The sequence below is a fragment of the Ovis aries genome, chromosome 15, assembly GCF_016772045.2.
Source record: "Ovis aries strain OAR_USU_Benz2616 breed Rambouillet chromosome 15, ARS-UI_Ramb_v3.0, whole genome shotgun sequence".
NCBI classification, from domain to species: domain Eukaryota; kingdom Metazoa; phylum Chordata; class Mammalia; order Artiodactyla; family Bovidae; genus Ovis; species Ovis aries.
This window is the reverse complement of record NC_056068.1, coordinates 25,450,655-25,475,348: the sequence shown is the minus strand read 5'-3', so window position 1 is coordinate 25,475,348 and position 24,694 is coordinate 25,450,655. Positions and strand designations below refer to the sequence as shown.

General features: G+C 42.1%; 1 protein-coding gene across 6 annotated transcripts in view; it reads left to right on the top strand.

The window, feature by feature from the left end:
• The window catches only part of CADM1 (cell adhesion molecule 1), a 358,479-nt gene that overhangs the window by 324,242 nt on the left and 9,543 nt on the right, over nt 1-24,694 (top strand). For 2 of the 6 annotated variants that reach the window (XM_012095484.4, XM_012095482.4), the window contains 2 exons: nt 9,059-9,091; nt 16,643-16,696. The exons of 2 other annotated variants lie outside the window; for them this stretch is intronic. In XM_012095484.4, coding sequence (XP_011950874.3) covers nt 9,059-9,091; nt 16,643-16,696 — 87 coding nt within the window. The remainder of the gene's footprint in view (nt 1-9,058; nt 9,092-16,642; nt 16,697-24,694) is intronic. 2 more of the 6 variants (XM_012095485.4, XM_012095483.4) reach the window with 1 other exon arrangement.

Here is a 24,694-nt window from a genome sequence, read left to right as displayed (position 1 = left end):
TCCATGCTAGGGACCAGGTGTTTGCCTTTCATGATTTCTTACCTCTCATCCCAGTAGTGAGCCAATTAAGCTTAAGCTCCTGTTACCAGGTTTTCATGAATTTTCCTATGAATGACCCTTTGAATGTCATTGTAAATTACATCCAGCCCACTCGCCGCTGCCCTGCCTGTGTGAATCCATTGAGAAAACCCACTGATGGTCTTTTTTCTTTACAGAAGTTGCCCAGGTATGAGCCCACCTTGATTACCTCTCCTTGTTTCCATCTAGGTAACCAGTCAAGTTTACAGCATAAGCGCCACATTTCTCCTTAGTGTGGAGCCACTACTTTTCATTTGTGGCTGGCCTGTCACTAGCTTAGGCTGTTTTTATTTGTTTTTAAAGACCCTTCATAACAGCCCCTCAACTCCTCCCCTCTCGCCGTCAATCTCAGCAACTTGGCAGAGGCGCTTCAATCACACTCCAAATCCTTCAGTCCAGACTGAAGCTCATTGCACGTCCTGAAACAGCTACAACTCACTGTTATCACAGTTCCAACCACGGAGACTCCATTTAAGAGGAAATTTTAAAAACAAGCAATGCTATGTTTCTGGCCACATCACAGGTACCTTTATAGGGACTTGTCTGCTCCTCCCCCTCGTCTCCTGGCATCAGCTCAAGGTCATGAAAGACGATATCGTAGATGCACTTGTGGCCTCCTGATGTTCCTAGCGGAACCCTCTCTACACACAGATGCACTTGTGGTGATGAATGCCCTGATTTCTCAGTGGCACACCCAAGAGTGGTTAAAGCAAAATTGCCTCTAAAACAACACTGGAGAATCCGTTGCCTTAATGGGTGTGATCTCACAGGCTTGCTATGTCTTAACAAGCAGTGTTATATATATTTATCTTGCCCAGAAAGTGTACTTGTGGAATTTAACATTTGCTCCTTTCTTCAAACAGATTAAAGGTTACGGAGCTGAATGATTCCACGTCCCATTTTAAAGGTCCAGGCCATCTCCTAGATTTAGATTGGTTCCTAAAAAAATCTTCCAGACTGAATCTTGACAAATGGAGAGCTAAATTAATTTCTACTGCTCTTCTTGCTTGTACTGTTTGGTATATTACAGCTAACCATTAGCCTTAAAAGCTTCAACAGCTAAATCTAGTGACAGTAACATAAAGCGTTGGCTTAAAAAAAAAAAAAAAAGGAAGAGGAAGCCCACAGGCATCTTATTTATTTTCTCCCAGGCAAATGCAATGACTGAAACACATTCCCTAGGTCAGAGTTTCATTACAAGCAAAATGTACAAATGCTTTGAAACTGAAAAAATGTTTTGAAACTCGAAAGGTCATAGATGATTTCTGATGTCTCTGAAAGGAAGTGTTCCAGCATTGTCTTTTATCTTCCACAACCGGAATAATCGAATTGTTCCCCTTGTTAGGGAGGCAGGCCTCCATGAGTTCTCAGTCACCTGACTCCCTCAAAACATGTTAGCACTTCATTCTGGAGGCCCTGGTAAAAGAGGAATTGTGAGCCCAACCTGGGGCTTCCCACATGGCTTGATGGTAAAGAACCCACCTGCCAATGCAAGAGAAACAAGTTCGATCCTTGAGTCAGGAAGATCCCCCAGAGAAGGAAATGGCAACCCACCCCAGTATTCTTGCCATGGGCAATCCCATGGACAGAGGAGCCTGGTGGGCTACAGTCCATGGGATCGCAAAAGAGACAGATATGACTTAGCTGTTCAGCAACGACAGCTTGACTTGATGCTGCCCACCCAGAATCATAGGTGGGTGGAGGAGCAGGGCATCACTGCCTCACATCCATTCTGCGTGGGGAAGCTCTCCTGACTTAGATGTAAAGGCCACATCTAAAGGTAGCTTCATCTTTGGAAGATTTTTGCAGGTTCTAGAGTCCTGAAAGGATGATTTGATGTCAGTTTGCCATATGAGCATTGTTGTGGCTTTGTAACTATTCACCCACCATTAGAATCTTTTTCTGAATAAGAAGCCGTTTGAGGGATGGAGTTGGGATGGGAGCCTCACAGAGCCTCCTGTGATGTCCCTTAAGATTCTTTGGTGTCTCTGCTGTCTTTCGTGTACATTGATATTCTAACCACATATTTCTGTTTTGACTATTGCTACTGGCAGGCCCCCACTTATTTTTTTTTTTTCTTTTAACATCAAGTCTGTGTGGTTTCATTCATGGAAGATACATGCTATAATATGAAAGTGCAAACTGCATAATTTAAATTGTCTCTGGCATCCTCTTCTAAAATACAGAGACAGCCAACCATTACCCATGGTAACAGTCCTCCATGGAGATTCCTTTCAGAAACCAGAATCAAAGAAAAATCTATCGCCATACAGGGGGGAGCATTGTTCTGTTTTGTTTTGAGCTTTCTTTAAAATTGGTTGATTTTGTATATCAGATGTACATAAAAATACCTGTTTTGTGTTTGGGGATAGTTTTGCTCCTGTCTGCCAGTTGGGTCAGTCACCTTAGGGAAATATTCTGTGTTTCCTTCCGTAGTTAATGTGGATATTGTATTGGATCTGCTTGGTTGTGCCCTGGGTTAGATGCTTGATGAGAAAAGTACCATAGAAAACAGCACTCAGTTTTAAACACCCTTAGCAGCCTAAATATAAAATTCAGGCCGGGAGGAGTTCAACCTGTAGGTCACGCTTATACGTGCAACTGTCATAAATTAAAAAATTAAAATCACCTTAGAATAAGAAATGAATAGCTATAGGGCCAAAATCTGAAACACATTTAAAAATCCTTTCATAAGAATGAAGTAGGTCATTTCTAAATGAATTTTTCTCTTTTTGAAAGTACATATCCAATTAAAATATTTTGTGTTTCTTGGAAAAGAAAACAGCATGGATTTTCTTATTGGCATCTGAGCACCCAGTATTCAATATACCTTGGAGAAAGTGTGTCCCCCAGGCTCACACTATTATTTTGGCTTTCATAGTCTCCTATTCGTAAACTTTTCTGTGTGTAATGTGGGTCAGATCACATAAATAAAGGAGGTGAGAACAGCCTTTATCCTTCGGGGATATTTGTAGAAGATGCCAAATTGGGGAAACTTAACACCCTGGCACATGTTTTTAGTTTCCTAAATGCAAAGGAAAGAAGTATACCTGTCTTAAGACTGACTATAGAGCTTTGCTCCACATTGAGCTGTCTGTTATCCAGGGTCCTGCCTTCATGATCCCTACGCTCTGCTGTTGACATTTGCATGATGTCAAGGGTAATGCTCATAGGGCATTCATTCACCAAATATCAAGGACCCATAATATGTATAGCGGCGTGCTAGCACCCATGGAGACAGTAAATTCCTGGAACCCCTTGAAATATAGCTGAGGGAATAGATGATACCCACCGGAACTCAGTAGCAAGAGATACTGTGCACTTAGGGCTGATGCAGAAGATTGGCGAGGTCATCACAGAAGTAGAAGTTGGTCTGTGCCATCAGGGAACGTATAGAAAGTGGATACGAAAGGATGGCATTTTGGAAATTAAGCATGAAGACCTAACTTCACCTCAAGCATCTATCTTCAGTGTGTGTGCCTGTCTTGTGTGTGTTTAAATCCTGGGTATATACTAAACCACTGTTGCTAGGAGATACTCATCTCTCATCCTAGAATGTTTACTAAATTGCCTTTCTTCTTGAGTTTGTATCTACTCCATTAAGACTGTTTTTCATTCATCATTTACTGAATGCTCATCAAATGTTACTGATATATATGCCAGTATGTCTGGTGACAAGAATATTATTAGGGCCCTAGCAGACACTCAGGAGCCATCTTTGTTGTAATGAGCTCCCTTTTCAGGTTTTTGCCCCCTAAGTGCATTGACCACTTTTTTTCCATACTGCCTCAAGTGTGCCCATTTTTATTTTACTGCTGCTGATAAGCTTATTACAGATACCGTCAATAGCCAACTGGTTTTGACCCATATTGACTTAGGAGAGAATGGAAGAAATTAATGATGAAGGGCACCTGATTCTGCATTTTTTTTTAAAAGGGGATGAGGGATAGGAAGTGAGAATTTTTCTAATGCTTCTAATCATCATTTCTGTCATCATCCATACTCTTATGCTCCTTGTTGAAAAAGAATCCAAGAGAGAAGGAATTGACATGTTTTCATACTGAAGACTGATGCACAACAGTGCAAAAAAAAAAAAATCATCTCACTTTAAATACAGGTTTCTTAGGATTAGAAAGTTGGAGCGATCTCATTGTTAGGCAGTGCAGGGCTTGGCAGGAAGGACCCGGCCCTGGGAGTATCTACCCGGGGACGAGTATCAGCTACTACTTCTAGAGCTGCTCCCCACTGTCCACCATCAGCCTCCTTGTCCCTACCTTCCCGTCACTGTGCCTCACCCCTCTCTGCCACGCCTCCCACCCAGCACTGACAAACAACGTGGGAAAGGAATTGTTCTCCTTGTTAAATGAAACCACGGTACAGATCCCTATTGTTTTCAGAACATCTGGCTTGCCGATGCAAGGATCTCAGGGGCATAGCAGCACTCGTGAACAATTCTGAAGAAGCTTTTAACAAAACTTGAAATTAACCAAAGGAAAAACCAAACCTAGTCCCCTTCTCGCAGATCCTTGGTGCACAGCTTCTCCTCTCAAAGGAGAGGCGACGTGAAGACGGAAGGGAGCTTCTCGTGGGTCAGTCTCTCCCCTCAGAGGAGAGGCGACGTGAAGACGGAAGGGAGCTTCTCATCAGTCTTATACTCGGGCCTGTTAGCTTCATTCCTATCCACTTCCCCCATCCCTGAGAAATGGGAGTTTAATTAAAACCTAACATAAATGGGAAGAAAATTAACTGGGGAATGGGTAGAAAATAAATTTCAAAGTTTAATTTTTTAGCACGTATGTTTGCTTTCAATAGATTTCAAGTATGTCAGAAAGAAAGAAAAGAAAAAAAAAACTATAATATATATTGGCTAGTACGGCACAACTGTGAGAATAAAATTGTCAGGGGAATTCCTCGCCTGCCCCGGCATCCAGATTTAAAGCAGTTCCATAACACAAACTGAAGAGGAATTCAATTAAGAAAACCCATTGGCTCCTTATTGACTTTAGTTAAGAAAATAAACCAAGGGAAAGTGTATTAAAATATGTCTGGACTGCTTAGTATGCTTTCATCTAAGCTTATGACAATCAAAATGGCAGAATTTAAATTCTTTACAATTAAGCTCTGCTTTCGAGCAGATTGGGTTCTCTGGGTTATTACCCTGTGCATTTTTTAATGTATACCCTACTCCCACCCCTCCCTGCCTCCCCAAAAAAGCAGCCTTGCAGTGAATCTGGGTATTGTAAAGCAGGAACACCACAGAGCAATTGGAGAAGAAAAAGTATTTAAGGTTGTAAATTTAATTTTGTTCTTGGATTTTCATTTTCATTTATGGCACCCGTTGTGTTTGAGACCACGGACTAATTTATGGATTAGTTTTAAACCCCCAGTCTGTCACACTCAATGAACAATTCTAAGTTGGAGAGAATCCATATGAAAGGATTAGAATGTGCCACAGTGGAGCTTACACATGACTGTTTCAACTAAATAGTGTCCAGCTGCCTCACACACATTTTTTGGTGGGTTTTGTTTTGGGGATTTTTCTTTTCTTTTTTTTTTTTTTTTTTTGCTTCTTGGTTAAACAGCTAGAGTCTCTAATCTGACATATTGTCTGAACCTTTTGATTTTGAAAATATACTGTCATGTGAAATATAGGTGATGTTTAATTTATTCAAGGTAGAGTTCCATAAACTGTTTGTATGGCTGGGAGACTGAAAGTCGATATTTAGCGAAATGTTCATCTTTCAAACAGCAGTGCAGGCCCTGCCCTTGGTTACCTTGTTTAATTATACTCATAAAACAGCTAGGGAGTGACTATTAAGACTATACACACTTACTGGCTTTGCAAGAACGTGGGATTGTTTTTTCTTGACCATATACAATAAATGTACGATAAATTACTCCCTCATTGTAATTAAAATTAAAATAGAGACAATAGCTCAACAAGGCCTTTTTAATTTCATAGCCCTATACCACCGTTAAGTCCACCTCAACTTTCTGTGACCTATTTTTCTCCTAGGCTTAGTGCAAAGATTAGTTTTTAAAGACAGCCACAGAATGAGGTTTGAAGAAAGCCTCCGTTAGGGCAATTAGGCACTCTCATTTTTCAAGTTAATTACAGCCTATGTTATCTTCTACTGGAAAGTTACTGTTTGCGTCTTGCCTGTGCTTAGAATGTTGTAAAACAATATAGTGACCCCACAAGTTGATTCACAGGGGTGGGCTAGCACATCTTTCCAGCCTTCTGATTACAATACCTTAACAAATCCTACTGCACAGAGCCACACTCACTTCAGAGCCAGGGTGTCTATGGTTTCTGCGTGAAGTCATAATGCAATTATGAAGGAGAATTAGATTCTGTCACCATGCTGTCCTGTGGAGAGCACAAAGTCACTTCTAAAGGATTTTTTTTTTTTCCATTCTTTACTTGAAATAGCCTCTGTTCAGATACCACACCAGATGCTCTTAGAGAAATGGAATCAGCAACTCCCCCAGTATACCCTCCAATCTCGGTCTCAACTTTGTAGCCAGGCTGTGTGTCTGCTGGTCTCCGCTCCATTGCTGATCCCTGGTTTTTGCCACTCCCAGCTGCAGTAACTGTGTTGTTTACTTGAACATGTGCTTGCTTTTAACTGTTCTAGAACTGCGTGTTTTCCTTCTCAACGTCCCTTTCTCTTTCCTGTTGGGTGCAATTGATGGATTTTGCATCCCCAGAACAAGGAGGCAAGCTGCACTATGAACTTCTTTTGTTTATCCTCTGGTACCCACAGAGTAGTGTACACCCAGCTTCTGTTTGTTTGATTTTGTCATAAAGCCAACATGATGTTGTGATGTAGGAAGACAGTTTCTTGTCTTCCTACAAGTCATCTGTTAATGCTAAGACATCATTTTTGAGGACCCTTAGGTTTTACCCCAATCCCTTTCTTTCATTTTATGTTAATGATTTAACTGGTGAAAATAAAGCATGTTAGAATGCTGCTACAAAAATAATGAACCAAAATGTTTACTGCTTTTTTTAAAAAAAATTTTGGAAAAGAACCAGTGTCTAGCCATAGAATGTATGAACTTGCATTTAAGTGTTTCTATACAAATGTGCATTTGATTTTGCCCCTCCTTTAAAAGCACCGCAAACTAACCTTGATTTGGATGTTTCAAGTAAGGAGATGTGTTGTGAGCATCTGATGTAGAGATGTTTCAACTGTACAATTTTCGGTATTGTTTTTTAACTGCTATTTTACGCACACAGACTTGTCAGTAAGTATTGCGTTCTGATGTGGTTTATGTTTTTCTTTCCTTCATCTGTTCTTCAGAAACTCAGCTATAAGTTATATTAAGCTGCAATGGCCTCTCAGACTTGTAGTTAATTCTGGCTCCTTAGAAGGGCTCTAATTTTTTGATGGTCTAGGATCCTGAGGAGGGCATGCCAATGAAGGGAAACACCGGTGTGAATTCATGTGTCATATTTACAAATCAGAAGCACCAGGCTCCTTGGACCAAAAACAAAGTTGCATTTTGGCATTATGGTGCATTTAAACATTGCCTGTGTCAAGTCCGAAAGAGTCTTTCGGAGTCTCTTAAACTCGTGAAAATAATTACCAGCTGCATGATTTTTTAAAAAAAGTACAGACAACTACTCAGCAGTGTTAACCCCAAATCCCACTTCCCCTCGACGTGACCAGCTTGTGTGTGGGTGTCACCACTGCTCTGGCCAGAAGGGGTCCATGGAGGGAGACACCTTGAGAGGTGGAACTGAACGTTAAAACCCGGCCAGATGGGTTGATGGCGGAATGGAGTTGGCTAGAAGAGTGGTGTTAAATAAGACTTTGGAAAAAGAATGTCACCATGCATTTTGTTAGATATTTATCCCACTTCCCCTGTAGCCAAAATGAGAAAGGAAATTTCTGGAGCCCCTTGGGGAATTTTCCATGAAGAGGAGCCAATCCAGCAGGCCTGATTTTGAAGCCTGAAAGGTTTTGAAGGAGAAAACTTGAACAGCATTAGAAATAGAAGAAGAAAGAGACAAACCATGGTTTCTTCCACAGCAAGTGCATCTGGCAGTGAAAAAGCTTCATGTGCCATCTCCTAATTCACCCTGGAGGCAGGACTTCTGGCAGCTCACAGCAGTGAAAGTGGTTCTGGATAAAGGGTCTGGATGACTGGATGCTTTAACTTTGGGAATGTCACATGATGAGAAGTGGCGTTTCACGAATTACGTGGACCTGGTGTTTCCGTGCCAGACTTCTGCTCTTAAGAGTGTAGCATAGTAAGATCTGCAGTGAAGAACGGGTGAGTGGTGAGTGTCTGTGTGTGTGGTTGTGGGTGTGGGTGTATAAAGATCAGTCCAAAACCTTTAACACGTTCATCCCCATGACCTCCAAGTTAACTGAACTTTCCAGCTGAATTCTGCTGAGATAACACACTGGATGAAAATCTTGAACCCCTGTATTCATCTGCAGGCATCTGCCTATGAGCCGTAAAAGGATCCTAAACGTGCAACTGACTCAGTGGCGCCTGATTGGGAGTAAAGCCCAAGTGCCCGGGTGGGTTGGGTTAAAACAAAGGCAATGTTTGAATGTATGAATCTGTTGTTCAGCCAGCCTCTCAACTGAGTGTTTGTGTCGCAGTCCTGAGCCTTGGTGCGTTCAGAGCCATCCACCAGTCACTGGGTTTGCACTGGTGTTTCTCATCACTTTGCATGTTCCCCTGACTCTTGTCTAGCAAATAGATGTGTCCTGGCAAGCCCCCCAAACCAAAGAAGTTACTGTTATCCTCACTGGCTCGCAGCTTTGAGCTGAAGGCATGTCTTAAAACAGTGCAACTCACTTCAGATGCTTTTGGCTTTTCATTTATTATTGCTTGTCACGCGATGTTCTTTGAAAGCTTGCTCATATATTATCTGTTCCATTTTTTTCCATTTTCCCTTTTTTTGCATGCCGTTCCTCCTGTTTCTTCCCTTCCTCCAATCCTCTGTTCCCGTCTGTAGACACCACGGCGACGACAGAACCAGCAGTTCACGGTTGGTACCACATTACTGTTTATCTACTTTCTCAGCACTGCTGAGCGGCAAGGCAAGCCTGGGAAAAAGAGAAATGTAGTCTTCAAGGGAAACTGTGTTCCAAGTAGACTGATCTCATAAATGTACTCTAATTTGTGAGGCTTAAAAGGATGTCGAGTCTTGTCATTTCTGTTGAAAGTTCAGTGGCCAATGGATGCAGTCTGAGATGAGGCTGCCTCTGCGCCGGCTAGCTGGGTTAGAGGAAGTTTTAGCTGCATGTAGCCCTTATTTCTACATTGCCACCAGACCCTGAAACATAAGGGACTCCAAAAAAAGAACTAATATTTGCCTTAAAATCATAGCATCTGAATTAAAGGCCCAGTTGCTTTCTTCATTTATAGGCTAGAGTCCCAGGTACATCTTGAAGAGGAGTCATTTGTAGGACAGATCAGGGCGAAAGATTCCTGTTTCAATGCATGATGTAGGAATGAGGAAGAAGTTTGTTCTTTAATTATACTCCCAATTGTATTTACCTCCATGAGCATGTGTGCTTAATCTCCATGTGTGCATATAAGTTTATACATTTGGCAGAAAACATCTCCAGACTAAGAAGGATACCATACATACATTTCAACAGCATTAACTGAGACCTGAAAAAGATCATTTGTTGGGGGGGTATCTTGTAGACAAAAGACTAAAAGAACAAACTCATTATGATTTCAGCCAAAAGTGAATAAAAATCAAGTAAGTGAAGCTCAGGAGCAGGTATCAGGGAATCCTTTTCCCAATTTCTCCTCTGACTTCCTAGGTTGGAAGAGGTCTATTCACTTTTCTATGTCTCTCCCATTAGAAAATGAGAATCATGTTTCATCTGTATATTACTTAGCTCAAATCTCACCCTGCTGATATTGTGCTTTGGAGAGAGATGTTAGTTAAAAGTAGGCTGAATTTTAATAACTGAATCCAAGGGAATTATTTGGTAAAGGGCCTACTTAAATCACTTTGCGCACTGTGGCAGAGTTGAAATCCATCATTTAAATGACAAAAGGTGATCAGCCAAGCCTATGTTGTTCATTCAACTTTTAGAGAAACAGCTCTTCCAAGCACGACTGACCTTCTTAAATAGACCTACACTTAGACCTTACCAGTTAGAAATCTCTGGCAAAACCTGTGTAAGCTGGCCTTGAAGGTCAGGCCTTGATACTTGGCGACCACCTCTATACCTGGATCTCCTGATGAGAAATTCTAAGAAAGCAGAACAGAGGTGGGTGTGGGGTAATACCCTTTCAGGCCCTAATCCACCTCTCCCCACCCTTTTCTGTTATTGGCATAAAGGGAAAAGTTCATAAAATTAGTTAAACGGCCAGACACACCAACAATCATGAGAAATCAATTAGGTATAAAACTTCCACTTTCCAAGGTAATGCCCCATAGTGCCTGCTACATCTTAGGCATCGCACTCCATTAAGCTTGGTTATTTGTAGGTTTCATCATTAATTGAGCACTTCCTGACTTTTATTGATTATTCTCAGAGCTTTAAGGCTATTTTAATGTAGTTCAAGAGATTTTATTCTATTCTTTTTAGGATGCTTTAAGTTCTGAGCTTTCAATGATTAACTCCAGGGTCAAATGTAACCATAAGATTCCTGATTTCTGTGAGTTCTTTTGAAGAAACATTGATCATTTATCTCCTAAGACTCCAGAGTTCTGTTTTCTAGGTCCCTTTAATAAAATTAGTGTACTTATATGACTGTAATAGTTTTAGGTCTTGGAGTTGGGTGGGATAATCAAGGTAAAAGTATGTCCCTTGACCTGAAAAATGAGAAATTAACTTTGGGGCCAGTCCTGATTTTAGGATACTAATAGGATCAAAAAAAGATCACCTTCACTTTCTCTTTCTCCATATGATCATATATTTCTCTGTGGAGAAAGAGAAAGTGAAGGTGTTCTCTTTTGAGGGTATAGTAAAGAGACACTTGGAACAGAACTCACATTCCTGTGACAGGAAACAAGAGATGCCTGTGTACCATGAGAAGCAAGCACTTTCTTACTAGTTCAGGGATAGTGTTCAGGCCCACAGTATCTCAGGTAGGATGCTGTTGACCAGCAGTGCATGAGAAGTATACCTTGAGCCAAGAAATTCGGGGAGGGAAAAAGGAAGTAAGAATAATATGTGTGTATATGTATCTATATATATGTACATATATGATTCCTTAACAGCAAGAGGAGAGACGTGATAATCCAGGTTGATTCCTATAAAATGCATTTATAAATATATGCCCCAACCTATCTAAAAGCCTCATAGCATCCTCACAAAGGGATCCTACCACTTTTAAACAGCATACTCTCCAGCCCACAGCAAAAAGCTTAAATGAAAGCCAAAGTAATATCTAGAATTTGACTTGACAGAGGGGGAGAGAAGTCTTCCAGGTCAGTTGCCAGGATAGAAAAGGTAATAGAATGTGATGGAAGTTACAAAGCAGGGGACCAGATTTCCAAGGAGATGAGGATATAGAACTGATTTTATTGAAGTGATTTATCAGTAAACCCATGTGACTAAGATTCACTCGAGACTTATCTTGAGGTGTTCATGTTGGGGATCTGGGCCTAGAAAAATGTGATTTGATAACTTGGCAACTTAAATGACAAGACATACTAGATCAGCCAGTTGTGGCCATTGTACTGGTCCTAAAGTATTCATAGTGGATTTCCTTCCATATTTCTCCTTTCTAAAAAGGAAAAAAAAATTTTTTTTTACAAAATGCTTTCCCTTTGAAGACTCATTAAAATGTTTTATTCAAGCTTGTGTTGCTAGAGTATGTATGAAGTATATCAGTTGTTGATGTATGTTGACCTTTTGTTCTTACCAATATCTGATTGAAATAAGCATGTATTGGAAGGTTAGAAGTGCATGGGCATGATTCAAAAGCAAATGGATTTTCTCCAAAAAGAAACCAAACAACAATCAGCCACAGTGTTTCTTTAAGGATCTAATTGATAGTAAAGATAAATGTGAGTGTAAGAATGGGATTCCTAGACTAGGGTGACTGAAGGGATCTTCTTTGAAGAAGGATCTTGAGCATTTGTGTTTTTGGAGCTCATCCTTAAGGCCTGGACAGGAAGAATCCTGTGTCATGTGTGCATGTTGAGCAATGCCAAAAAAAAAAAAAAAAAAACACTCTGCCAAATCCTGGCACCACATGGTCTGAAACTGACGGCAGAAATGCATGAGTGATGTGCGCACGGATGGTGTCGTCGTTCTCATGGCTCTTGATGTGTGGATGTGTGTGATGGGCTTTGTTGTTTGCTCCCATGCGGGCGCGTCTCCGTAAGCGTCTTGTGCTGTGTTCTGTTTGTGCCCTGTGTGTCCCCTCTCGCTTCCCCACCCGCCTCCCTCCCGTGAGGTCTGGGTGATCGCATGCCCGTGGTCTGGAATAGTGCTTGTGCTTTTGCTGCACTGCAGTCGGCTGGCTTCCTCTGGGTGGGGTTCTCTCTCTGTCTTTCTCTCTCTCTACGCCCCTGCTGTTTTTGTTTTTTTTTTTGTTTTTTTTCAAGGCTACCTGTCCTTTTGCTTTCCACCTCTTAATACATTAGAGGCTGATGGGCTCATGATTTATAACCCCAAATGACGTAACTAGTTTTTAATTCAGTCTGCAAGTGTAGCAAGACTCACACCGGGAACCCCTCTGACATAATTGTTCATTTTCAGTTTTGGTTCCAAAACGCTGGCCCCGTGCTAGATCCACGCTCTTCTCCTAGACCACTGCCCTTAGGTAACTACCCCACAAATCTCTCTTTCCCTGACTAATTTTATAAGTAGTGCAAGCCGTGATGGAAGCCTAAAATCACATGAAATTTCTTATCTTTCTGTTCAATTGTGGGGAAATTCTGAAGCCCATTTTAAGGAGCAGTAGCCAGCAGTGCGCATTATTACAACCTCTATGTCCACCACCTGTGTATGCACCCCTCTGCACACCTCTCTGTTCGAGTGCACAACAGTGGCATTCGAAGGCTGTCATTCAGTCAAGGGACTCTGCAGACATGTGTGTTCTACTCAAGAACCAAGCTAAAGAGGTTTACGAATGGCTGCAGGACCTGAAGATTGCGTTTCAGCCTTGCTATGCAGTTTGCAAACAATATGCTACTGTTTAACGGCGTGAACCAAATTTCTGCTAATGGGATGAAGGGGAAAACTCTCCAGAAAAGCTGACAAAGCAGGAAGAACAGGATGACTGACTGAGCTTTTAGAATAAAACAACCAGGGGCGTCTGAACTCTTAATGGCTGGTGATGGAAGTAACAGATTCCGTAATATGGCCAAGTGATCAGATGTGTGCTGCTTAGGTAAGAGAGAGACCATCGCCTACTTTTTCATAATGGGAATAATACTAGGGCCAGTGGGAAGTTGTTTGTTTCCTAGAGATTTTATTTGATCATTCTGTTTTGGAAGTTTCAGGAAAAAAAGGGGGAACCCTGATGAACTCAACCCCAAACATTCAGATTTTACTTGACCTTGAATTTATTTAAATATCTCTAGGATTTCTTGCTGTTTCTAATTTTTGAAGTTTTCCTTAACCTGGTTTAAAATTGCCATGCCATTCATAGCATTTTTAGAAGCCAGTGAGTTCTGCTGGAAAGGAGGAGTAACTATCCCAACAGCAGAAGCAGTGTCTGCAGAAAAGCACGGGATAGGCAGCCCATAATCGCATCACGAAGGAGTGAGATTCCTGTCTGTGGAAGAGATGATTCTCGTGTATCAAATCATCATGTTTGCACCTCAGGATTTTATTAATTGCTCAAAAGAAAATTCCATGTGGACCAAAAGTAAACTTTCATTTGTTTAACGAAGTTTAGAAAATGTGTTGAATATATTTTAATTGAAGTGAGGAGGAAAGGCTTCAACAAGTGATAAGTAAGAGCAAAACTCAGAAGTAATTTCCCACTTATTGTTAAATGGCGGAGTTTCCTTTTGAAGACTATTCTCTGCCTCATAAAATGCATCTTTGTCTTTTTCTTTGAGAAAATGAGAGCTGTATAATTTTTATCATGAAAGAAAACTACCTAAGCCAAAGCAATTTTAGGAGGTAAATTTTGCTTGTCTTTACTTGTACACTCAGTGCTTCAGTAAACTCTTCCTAATTATATTTATTCTGAAATTAGCCAGCTATGGAGGAGCACTATAGATTCATAAAATGAGCAATAGTTGTGCAAAAATAAATTTAACACCAGTAACCTAAATGGCTTCCCACTTTCAGATGTAATATGAGCAGTAGATTCCAGATGATTTGGTATATTTTAAAGTTTATGCCATTAAAAATGACAGTTTCATCTTTAATGAGGTGTGTATAAACTGTCTGTCACTTTTTAATGGGAAACTTTGCATATCAATGATATTTCATAAACATATTTGTCTTTATTTTGTAAAATTAGCTTTCTAATGCCCTCCCCAGGGAAACAAGCCTTCAGCAGTAAAGCTGCCTGCTTGAAACATCCTCATCTAATATGGTTCAGTGGGTGCCAAGCACGTATGTAGAATGCTTTGATATTCATTGGGCCACGTAAAAGTGAGGGATTAGCCTCCTGAGAACTGCAAATTCATAATTAACTACAAAGAAGTTCTTTATGTTGCCCATTTATAACAATTATTCAAATAATTGTGTTCATCAGTCTTTATACAATGAATAAAGCCAATTAGAAATGGGAACACTTTCAACCAATCAGATTTCAGAACCAGTGCATAACATCCCTACTCAGTTGCCTCTGTAATTTATCCCATTACTCATTGCTTTACCATGGTTGCCTAAATCCATAGTTTGGGAACATCTATGAATTTTGAATCCTCCCATGTTTAATTGGCACATGTCCTTGAATATTGGCACCCAAGGGTCATGATGGAAATTCTTCAAGAGCTCATATGACTCTTTCACAGCACCAACCTAACTATCAATATTCATTTGACTTCTTTATAAAGGGGCTTCCCTGGTAGCTCAGTTGGTAAAGAATCAGCCTGCATGCAGTAGACCCTGGTTTGATTCCTGGGTCTGGAAGATCTGCTGGAGAAGGGATAGGCTACCCACTCCAGTATTCTTGGGCTTCCCTTGTGGCTCAGCTGGTAAAGAGTCCGCCTGCATGCAGTCGACCCTGGTTCGATCCCTGGATTGGGAAGATCCCCTGGAGAAGGGAACAGCTACCCACTCCAGAATTCGGCCTGGAGAATTGCATGGACTATATAGTCCATGGGGTCGCAAAGAGTCAGACATGACTGAGCTATCAATATTCATTTGGTTTCTTTATAAAACAACTTACAAAATCCAAGCTTTTACTGTCCATTTCTACATAAGTGTTTCTGTTGATTTGGGACCTTTTGAATCATGTGATCAGTTTGACATTGCTTATTTCCGGAGCATTTGTTTTAGTTGCTATTATGCTCTCTCTGGCAGTTCACTGAGCATTACTCCCAAATCACTAATTCAGCAAATACTTACTGAGTATATTTTGTGCTTGACCATAAGAGAAGAGAAAGGTGGGGGGAAAAAAAAGCACGCCCCTCATTCCATTTTCACAGGTCCACAGGTATCTTCAAAAGTGACAGACCTCATCGGAGAAATATTAGCCAATTATTGTGCAGACAAGGGAACCTGGAGCAGGCCTGCTCAAACCAGACACAACTTTGAGATAAACAGGGAGAAACAAGTAAAGGCCCCCTTGATTGCCTAATATTTTGTGGTGCTTTTAACTTCATTAAAGGGAGTAGCCTGCAAATACAACAAGAGAAAAGGGAGGCCGTCTACTCGCTAAGCCCCCCATGGTTTATCTGTTTCCACCTTCACCTCTTTCCCTTCCAAACACAGCTAGCTGAGAGCCGTCCCAGCTGGCCAACATTGGTGCTAACTCAGATATAGGCATTTCAGGCTCCAGTTGATTATCTCCTGACCTAACTGCTTTTTCAGCTTTGAGGGTTTCTTTTTTTCAGGAATACCACTGGCTTTTTAAATTCTCTTTTTGAAAAATATTTTGCAAATCAGATTTTCTGATGAAAGCATAACCTGCAATCTGCAGTTAGCAGATGCCGCACCATTTTGAAATAAATGATCCAAGATCATCATCAACTGATAATGAACTGTGTTTGTCAGTCTTGGCCAGGAATTTCAATTTATAGTAAAATGCGAACTAAAACTTACATACATCAGTATGTAACATCTCAATATATTTGTATTTAAGAGCTCTATCAGAGCATCGACAGCGAACAATCAGGCTTTATTTTTTTTCTTTCTGCATGCTGTTATGAATGAGTGATTTGAAACATTCACCTTCATGTTTCATGTGCTTTGAAAGTGGAGACCGAGGAATCTTTCTGCCTTGATTGTGTGTCCATAACAAAATGAAATGATTGGAGAAATGTACTTATGGATTAATACATTTAAGCTCTCCAAAAAAGAGAGAGAGATGGCAAGAGATTTGGCTCATGTTTTTTTTTTTTTTTTAATTTTAAGAAATTCATCCTCAGTTTTTAAGTGTTTTGTTTATGTCCCTTGAGGAATGAAAAGAAAAACGATTTGTTTTTACTTGTAAGGCCTTACTCAGTTGCCCAATTCCGCAGAAGAACTGGACAGTGAGGACCTCTCAGGTAAGGGCTAGTTATTAGGTAAAAGGCTCTGCAGTGTCCAACCTGTGGGCCCTCCGTCCGCTTCCACAACATGGCCATTTGGATCACTGAGCAGTTAATTCAAAACTGTGGGTTTTGAGACTAAAGAAAGAACAGAATTTTATTAACACTTTCTTCCTCCCCACCCACCTCTCTTCCCTGTGTATTTCTCTGATTGTATATGGCATGTATATTTCAGATTGGGGCTGACTCTGTAAAGGGGTAGAGGTCAAATCGTCTTTGGGATTGTGCTAAAGCCACTCTGTTTAGTGGCTTAAAATAATTTTTATGTTCTAAGTATATAATGGTTCATGAAAATTTGTTGCATTTCAAAGCTTTTTAAGGATGTTGGATTATGAGACAAGATCTTTATTTTTAAAAAAAGTTCATATTGATCATCCCCTTTTGTGGAATATACTAGAAAAGCCAGGTCATAGTTCATCTTAGGAGGGGGCAGGGAGGGGAAGAGAGGAAGGGAGGGGGTAATTGTTTTGTCACACACCATGATGTAAACTAATTATCCACCTCAGACCTTTTTCACAGCACACTGAGCTCTTGCAAAAGTAGGTTTCATGCTTGATTCCAGGATTTAGGTGTTACTAATCCAGAAGAAGAAGCATATCCTAAAAAGGAGGGGAAGGAGATTTAAAATGGTCAGAGCTAAACAATTATATGATCTCCCATGATGTCCTGGTACTTCACTGCCAACCAGCTATAGCTTCTGAAACATTTTGATCAGTTGCTTAATAAGTCAATAAGGAAGGGCCCTTCCTCATTAGGAGAAACCAAGGCATAGGACCGTAGATGCTGACTCCAGCCATTTGGAAACAAGGGTTCCAGGTTGCCCTTCTTGGAGAGATTTCACTGCAGCTCCCTGGAATAGTTGGTTGTTGAGGTGTGGCTTTAACTATAGGTCTTACTTATCCAGTGAGAGAATGAGATAGTACCACTGTCTTGCACAGTCCGTAGATACATTGCCTCCTCTGTGCTGCTGGCAAGCCTCAAGGATGCCTTTATTTTTCTGCTATGTAGCATGTCCCAGTTTGAACTTGAACTGTTGGATTCTCTTGCAGAGTGGAAGCTCCAGGAGGCCATATTGGTTTCGTTCACTGCTGTACACCTGTTGTGTTGTAAGCTCTCAACTGATGCTTGTTGGGTGAATAAATGAATTCCAAATCCCAAGGAATTTAGATAGATAAATAGATTAGAAAGATAGCTGGCCATCAGTGCAGTGTTTTATTTTTGCCTCCCGTTTGTGATGGATTTAGAAAAGTTGCAAAAACATTAGCCTGATCTTTGTTTTGAAGTGAGAGTAGATGAGTCCTCTCCCTGCTTAGAATATCGTGCTGAGTGTAAGTAGTCCACTCATTTCTGACCCTGACCCTAAGTAAAACAGCCCTGTGACACAGTGGCAACTGGGTCGTCTCAGGGATCCTAAGAAGGGACTGAGTTCTCCTTGGCCCTGATCCTTCTGGCATATCAGCCAGACAAGGATCACTCAGATACACAGAAGTCATTTTTCTCCTTAGGAAAATGGGACTAAAGCAGCCATTACCCCTTCCTCCAGCATCATCAATTAAAGACTACTCTGGGTCTCTCAGCTCTGCACCAAGTCAGATGCAGCCTTGCCGCAGCTCTATCAATCACCCTTGAGTCGGGAGCAATAAACCAACAACTGTTTGTGTTCATAATAATTCGGTCAAATTAATAATTACGTTGTTCCCCCCTCCCCATCCAGGAACACTGCAGTCACACATTGCACGGAAGCCATAAGTCAAGTAGAACCCTGATGATCCATCAGGCAGGGGCTGGGCTGCCTTTGCATCTGGTTTGATGAACTAATCAAAAACTGATTAGCACCTTTGTTCAAGGGGGATGCTGATTAATCAATTACTATTGATTGTGAGCATGGCTTCACTCGGCAGCAAAGAGACGTCTGAAGGGAAAAAAAAAAAAAACACCCAATAAAAATTGAGCAGCTGTCATAGTGTTTAAATTTATTAAAACAAAATACATTATTTTTTATGAAGCTGTCTTGAAATGGGTCACTGAAGGGGAGCATATTGATTGAGAAAGGATGAACTTCTCAAATTTCTGTAGCCTGGAGACTGAATTCAATTATAAGACAAGACAAACAGGTTAACACCCGTCTTAAACAGTCCATCAATAAATTAGAGGAGGTGTTGCACATTTAATGCTAAACTGTGGTAATGAATAATATTACCATCCATTGCCTGCTCCATCTGGGTAGAAATTTCGTTCTTTCCTTGTTATGGATAAATGTTATATCCTGCTTTTTCCTTCAGAATAATGCTGGTCTGTCTTCTGCTCGCCCCCTGTTCCCCTCCTCCCCCATTCACCACTGCCACCTCAGTTAATGACAATTTCATAAGCACCATATGGTGCCCCAGCCTCACCCAGCAAAACAAGTTGCCCAGCTGATCCTCCTCTTTAATCTGCATTAAAAAATTATACTTGTGTGTAGTTCAGTGATTTAATTGTTGGTGGGCCTGGGGAGCTTCTCCAGGTCTACTTTGAACCCTTTCATTGACTTTTTGGGTGTTAACTTTATTGATGATGGATCCACAAGAGTTTTCAATTGTTTTATCAATTACATCTGCTGTTTCCTTGTGACAGCTGGTGGTTATTGCCACCCATGTGGAATAGAATGGCTTCAAGCCTATTTATCTTTCTATTTTATTTTAAAACTTTTAAAAAAATGTCTCCAACTGCCTTGCTCCCTTTAGCGATGGAAGGGCCTTTGGGAACTGTTTAGTGGAGTACGGTGGTAAATATACAGTGTGCCAGAGAATAGCCCTCCAGCACAATCAGAGCAATCCATCAGGCTTCTGCTTTTGAAGCAAAGGCACCAACAAGAAATTTCAGAGCTCTCATGCTTCCCAAAGACATGTTTTCAGTTCCGGTCCTAATATAAGAAAGTGATCTGGAAGAAAAAACTTCTCCCTCACAATCCATAGGAAAGTGTGGATGGAAGGCAAATTCTAAGTAGCCTTGATAATTCATGTTAGTTGTTAAGGAAGGATCTAGGTGAGCTAGCTGTAGTCCCTTAAATGGATTACAGAGAAAACACGGGTTTAAAATATGGTCTCGGTTTAGTTAATGGGGCTTCCCTGGTGACTCAGATGGAAAGAATCCACCTGCAGTGCAGGAAACCTGGGTTTGATCCCTGGGTCGGGAAGATTCCCTGAGGAAGGAAACAGCAACCCACTCCAGTATTTTTGGCCAGAGAACTCCACAGACAGAAGAGCCTGGCAGGCTACAGTCCGTGGGGTCGCAAGGAGCTGGACAGAATTGAGCAACTAACACTTCATTTAATGGAAGCCCTGAAAGGCCTTCAGATCCAGATTGTCAGTTCCGAGGTGGAATATACGACCATGTGTCTGGTGGGTGTCCTCGAAGTCTGACTTAACTTGCTTAAAATATGTGTAAGGAACTGTCAGTAGACCTAGTATTTGGGGGAACTCTTTCCTTACTGGCTCCCACATAAAGTATGGCCTAGATTTGGCAAACAGGCAATTGCAGTTGTTGTTGTTGTTGTTAGACTAGTAATAATAATGATGATAAAGAAAAACATCAAAACTCAGCTGGACTATGTAGACAAATTTAAGATATGGCCCCTGAATTGCAAGTGAGGTCTTCTTTAGCTTGTATTTGTATAGTGCTTGAGCACTTAGAGAGCTCATGCGCACACGTAATCCCAGTGATCCGCATTCGCTCAGCAGTTGTTTGAGCTCCTGTGTGCTGGGCCCTGATCTGGGCACCAGGGATGCAGCAATGAACAAAACCAACCAAGGGCTGGAGCTGCCCCAGATTTCACACGCCAGGACCCTGCCCTCATACAGGTACATGCTTGTCTGGGAGACAGGCTCAAAGCACAATGAAATTTTAGGCTACTGCTGTGAGAAAAATACACCTGGGTAAAATGAAAGCGAATAACTTTACTGGGAAGAGGTGGAGGGTACAAATGCGCACCAGGGGAGGCCAGTGAGACAGGAAGACCAAGAGACGAGCATGAGCCAGCATGGGAGGCTTGTCCTGAAAATCCTGTGAGATCATTGAGGAAGGGCTGTTTACAAATCAAGACGCTGGGGCTCCTGAGGTTAAATGATTTACTCAAGAGACAGAATCAGAATTTAAACATAGAATTTCCTGCCTTTTTAGGGTACAGAGACTTTGGTTTAAAAAAGTGACTTCCCCTGTGAAATCCACACTTCCCTTTGTTCTGGGATCTTGAGAATCCTTTCCTCTTGGACCCTTTTTGATTCAGTCTGTGCTTGGAAAGAAAGAGGCAGGGAAAGTTGGTTTCTCCAGAGCCCATCAGGCATATTGCTGACCACCAGGAAAGATCTCTTCCAGCATTGAATCAAGCTCTTTCCCATCCAGTGGCGACCTTAAACTCTGCTAAGCAGCTTTCAGTACCATTATCCCGTTGATCTCCTAAACTGTGGGATGATTTCCCCCTGAGCCGGTCCTAAATGCCATGGGAAGGTGTTGGGTTGCAGAGGATTAAAACATGTAGATCCCCTTATTTCAAAATTCCATTTAATACAAGGCAGTAGACAGACAAATCATACTGGGTCCATGCCAGCTTGGCCATGACTTTGCCACAACATGAGTTTGGATTTCATGATGTTGCTGATCTTCCCATAATCCAACATGCTACTGTTTCCCCCATGGGGAGGAAGGAGACCATCAAATAGGAACTTTTCCTTCCAAATTGATAAGTTGGTGGGCTCCAATACAAAATGTGAATTCCAGTTCTACAGGTTGGACACTGCTTTGGGGTGACTTCACCATATTCATTAATCCATCCTCACACCCCCAAATGCCGGAGGTCCACTGATGCATCTTTCTCCAGAGAGAGATTCGAGTGGGAAATGTATGTTTGGAAATACTTCACAAATCTGCCCTCTTTATCAGATGTCGGCTCCTTTAAGGGAAACTCCAGTCTCATCGTCAGTGCCTTCCTGTTGCTCAAAATGGAAAGGGCAAGCACACTTCTAAGTCCTCATCACTAGATGAGGAGAGAGGACTCGGGAGTGTGCCTTGCGGTCTCTCTGGTGATGCTTAATGCCTTGGGAGCGTTCGCATCCTGTTGCATCAAGTCATTTCCACTGTTGGTTAAATTAACAAAATCAAGTCACTTGAGAAGGGGGAGAAATCAGCATTTGAAAATTAAAAAAAATCTTGTTCTCATGCTTAGCTGACAACAAGAGCTTAATATTCTGATGCTTAAATGGTACCCCTGAGTTACGACTTAGACAGGGTGACCTTTGGCAGGCCCACAGCCTTGACCACCACCCCGGACCACCAGTCACGCTGTGTGCTGTTCTGCATAAGTGGAAAGAAGGGGCTTGGTGATTTCACCTCAGCAAATGTCTCTGGGGCATCTTAGCCTCTGAGAACAGCACTAAGTGTGCAGTACAATCCTTACTCCATAAGTGCTGTAAGTATTTGCCTGGAATAGTGATTAGAACTGGAATAAAGCCCGCCTTGGGCTTTATGACAGTGGATTTCAAGTTGACAGACACCTGTTGAGTGCCTATGACATGCCAAGTCCCAGCCCAGAGAGCCCCCTTCATATTCAGCAACACACGGCTCCTCAAAACAGTCCTCTGAATTGTATGTCTCTGCTCAGTGGCTGAGAGTGGCTCATTGACCTGCCTGAAGTCACACAGAAAAGCAGTGAAGCCCAGCTTCCAGCTTCTAGCCTGGGCTAGAAGGCTGTGGCCAAGTCCAGTGCACTTTCCAGCAGGCCACACAGGAGGTGAGCTCCTGCCTCTTCTGGCATCTGCTGTTCAGAGAAGAGGAAAAATAGACAGTAACTGCCTAAGAGCATGGGTCCTGATCATTGTACAACCAGAGCCCGTGAGCAGTACTTCCGATGTCAATGATGCCTCCGGAGCTCTGGGCGGCAGGATGATGGTGATGATGACGACTGCAGTTTTTCTTTAAGTAGCTTAACATAGTTCTTTTGAAACGTTAGCATAGCTGGAGTTAACGTTGCTAGAATGAGATGCAGCCAAGGGATAGTCTTAGATGCCTGGGATGCTTGTATGAGAACCTTCGTGATTTTCTTGCCTTACATTTATTCCTTCCCTTCCACTCTCTCAGAAGACAGAAAAGAAAGGTTATGCTGCATGGAGGCCGGTGTGCTCCAATATGTATTAACATCTTAATGGGAAAGCTGTGCATGCACTGTACACATTTACTACTCTCTGACAAGAGGGAATTAAATGTCAGAAGGATTTGTAGCATCTATAATTGAATTGGTGCTGAGAAAAGCAAATCTTAAAGAAGAATAACATATTAGGATTAGCAAATAATGTGGCATTTTGTCAGCGCATGCCATTCCGTTTGTTCCCCTTCAGTAATAAAGTTGTGCTTTTTAAAATGCACACTTATTTTTGTTGTCGTGATGGGAGCTACAATAGGTGATGAGAATGAGAAGCTGCGGTTCTCAGATGGTGCCAGGTTTGGGGACTGGTTTTATCTTTGAGGTCAGATTCTGGTTTCGTCCCGGATATGAAAAATCCACTCGTCAAGCTGTTTCTTTCTTTCTGGTAAGAAGTAGCAAATGACGTCATAGTCATTAAGCATCCTCTGAAATCTAGTAATCCCTGTAGCTCTAGGAAGCAGGGGGCAGCATTTCCGCTATGAACACTGCTTCTCGAAGTTTCTAATTAAACTCACTTGTCCAGTCAGACCTCAGGCCAGGAAAAAAGCATAGAATGAAAGCAAGTGACAGACAGAACTGTTGTGAAAAGTCAACAGTTTCACTTTTCCCAAAGGTCAACAGGCAGTTCATAGAGAAGTGGCAGAAGGTAGTCCAATAAATACAGGTAGGAAGCCCCGTCTCCTTAGGACCGCCCCCATGTCTTTGGAATTAATTTTAAAGAAGAGACCTCAGGTAGTTTATAACCTTTGTTAAAAAGTAGTATGTGCATTTAAGAGGAGTGTCTAGCTCTCCCCAAGTTTTTGAGTATGCCTTCTAGCCCAGGCCCAGGGAGGGTTGAAATGTGAAGGAAGCCAAGGGAGGGTGGTCATCCCGTCCCCCTCCGTATGTTTGAACTGTATGGCTCTACCACACTTCAGCTCCTCCAGGGTGACAGTCTCAGTGTCCTGTCCGTGTGGCCTGGGTCGAAGGTCACCTGGCTGCAGCTGCAGTGGGCACTTGGCTCAGTGACCCCCCCTGCCAAGGTCCCCGTCTGCCAGGAGCTTGTCTAGGACATCCTGGTCATTCTGTGGCTATCCATGGATCTCTGCCTCTGGCAGCAGAGGCTTCTAGGCTTTTCACAGATCCATGATTAAGGCATTCACACAGCAGTTGATGTCAGGCGTCCCGTGCCAGGTGGTAAAGTAGCCATAGAAACCGGGATCTGTTAAAGCACCCTGTTTTAACACAGGCGGTGTGACTGCCAGAGCCCAGCGCTCAGGAGACCCTGGCAAGACATTTGAGGAATAAGAGCAAGTAGAGAAAGGGGAGGCCCCCGGAGGAAGAAGAAGGAGAACGAAGTTTCCTAGCAGTCACTTTTCTTGTCAGGCCCTAGGGAACGAGTGCCTTTAGAATCTACCCCCTGCACATTGCCCATGAGAAAAGGATCAAGCCAGGTCACCCGGCCCAAAGTAAAGAAGACTGAGCAGGTCAGGGCATCACTCTTGGGACAGCCTTTGAAATTTTTTGTCCTTGCAGTTTCTAAGATGCTAATGGGAACCCCGAGTAGTTGAAACTGTGACCCAAGCAGTGGTAGCCAACTTAGTATTCTGTAAGCTGCTCGCAAACCCTCACCTGGAGTCAAGTTGTCCCAGCTTTTGGCCCAAAGAAGAGCTAACTCACGAATATTAAACAATCCATGATTGATCTGTCCTTACAGAGTCTCACGTCACACTCAGAGCCTGCGGGGCCTGCAGCACGGGACGATGTGGGAAGGATTGTGCTCCATCTCTGAGTTGACACTT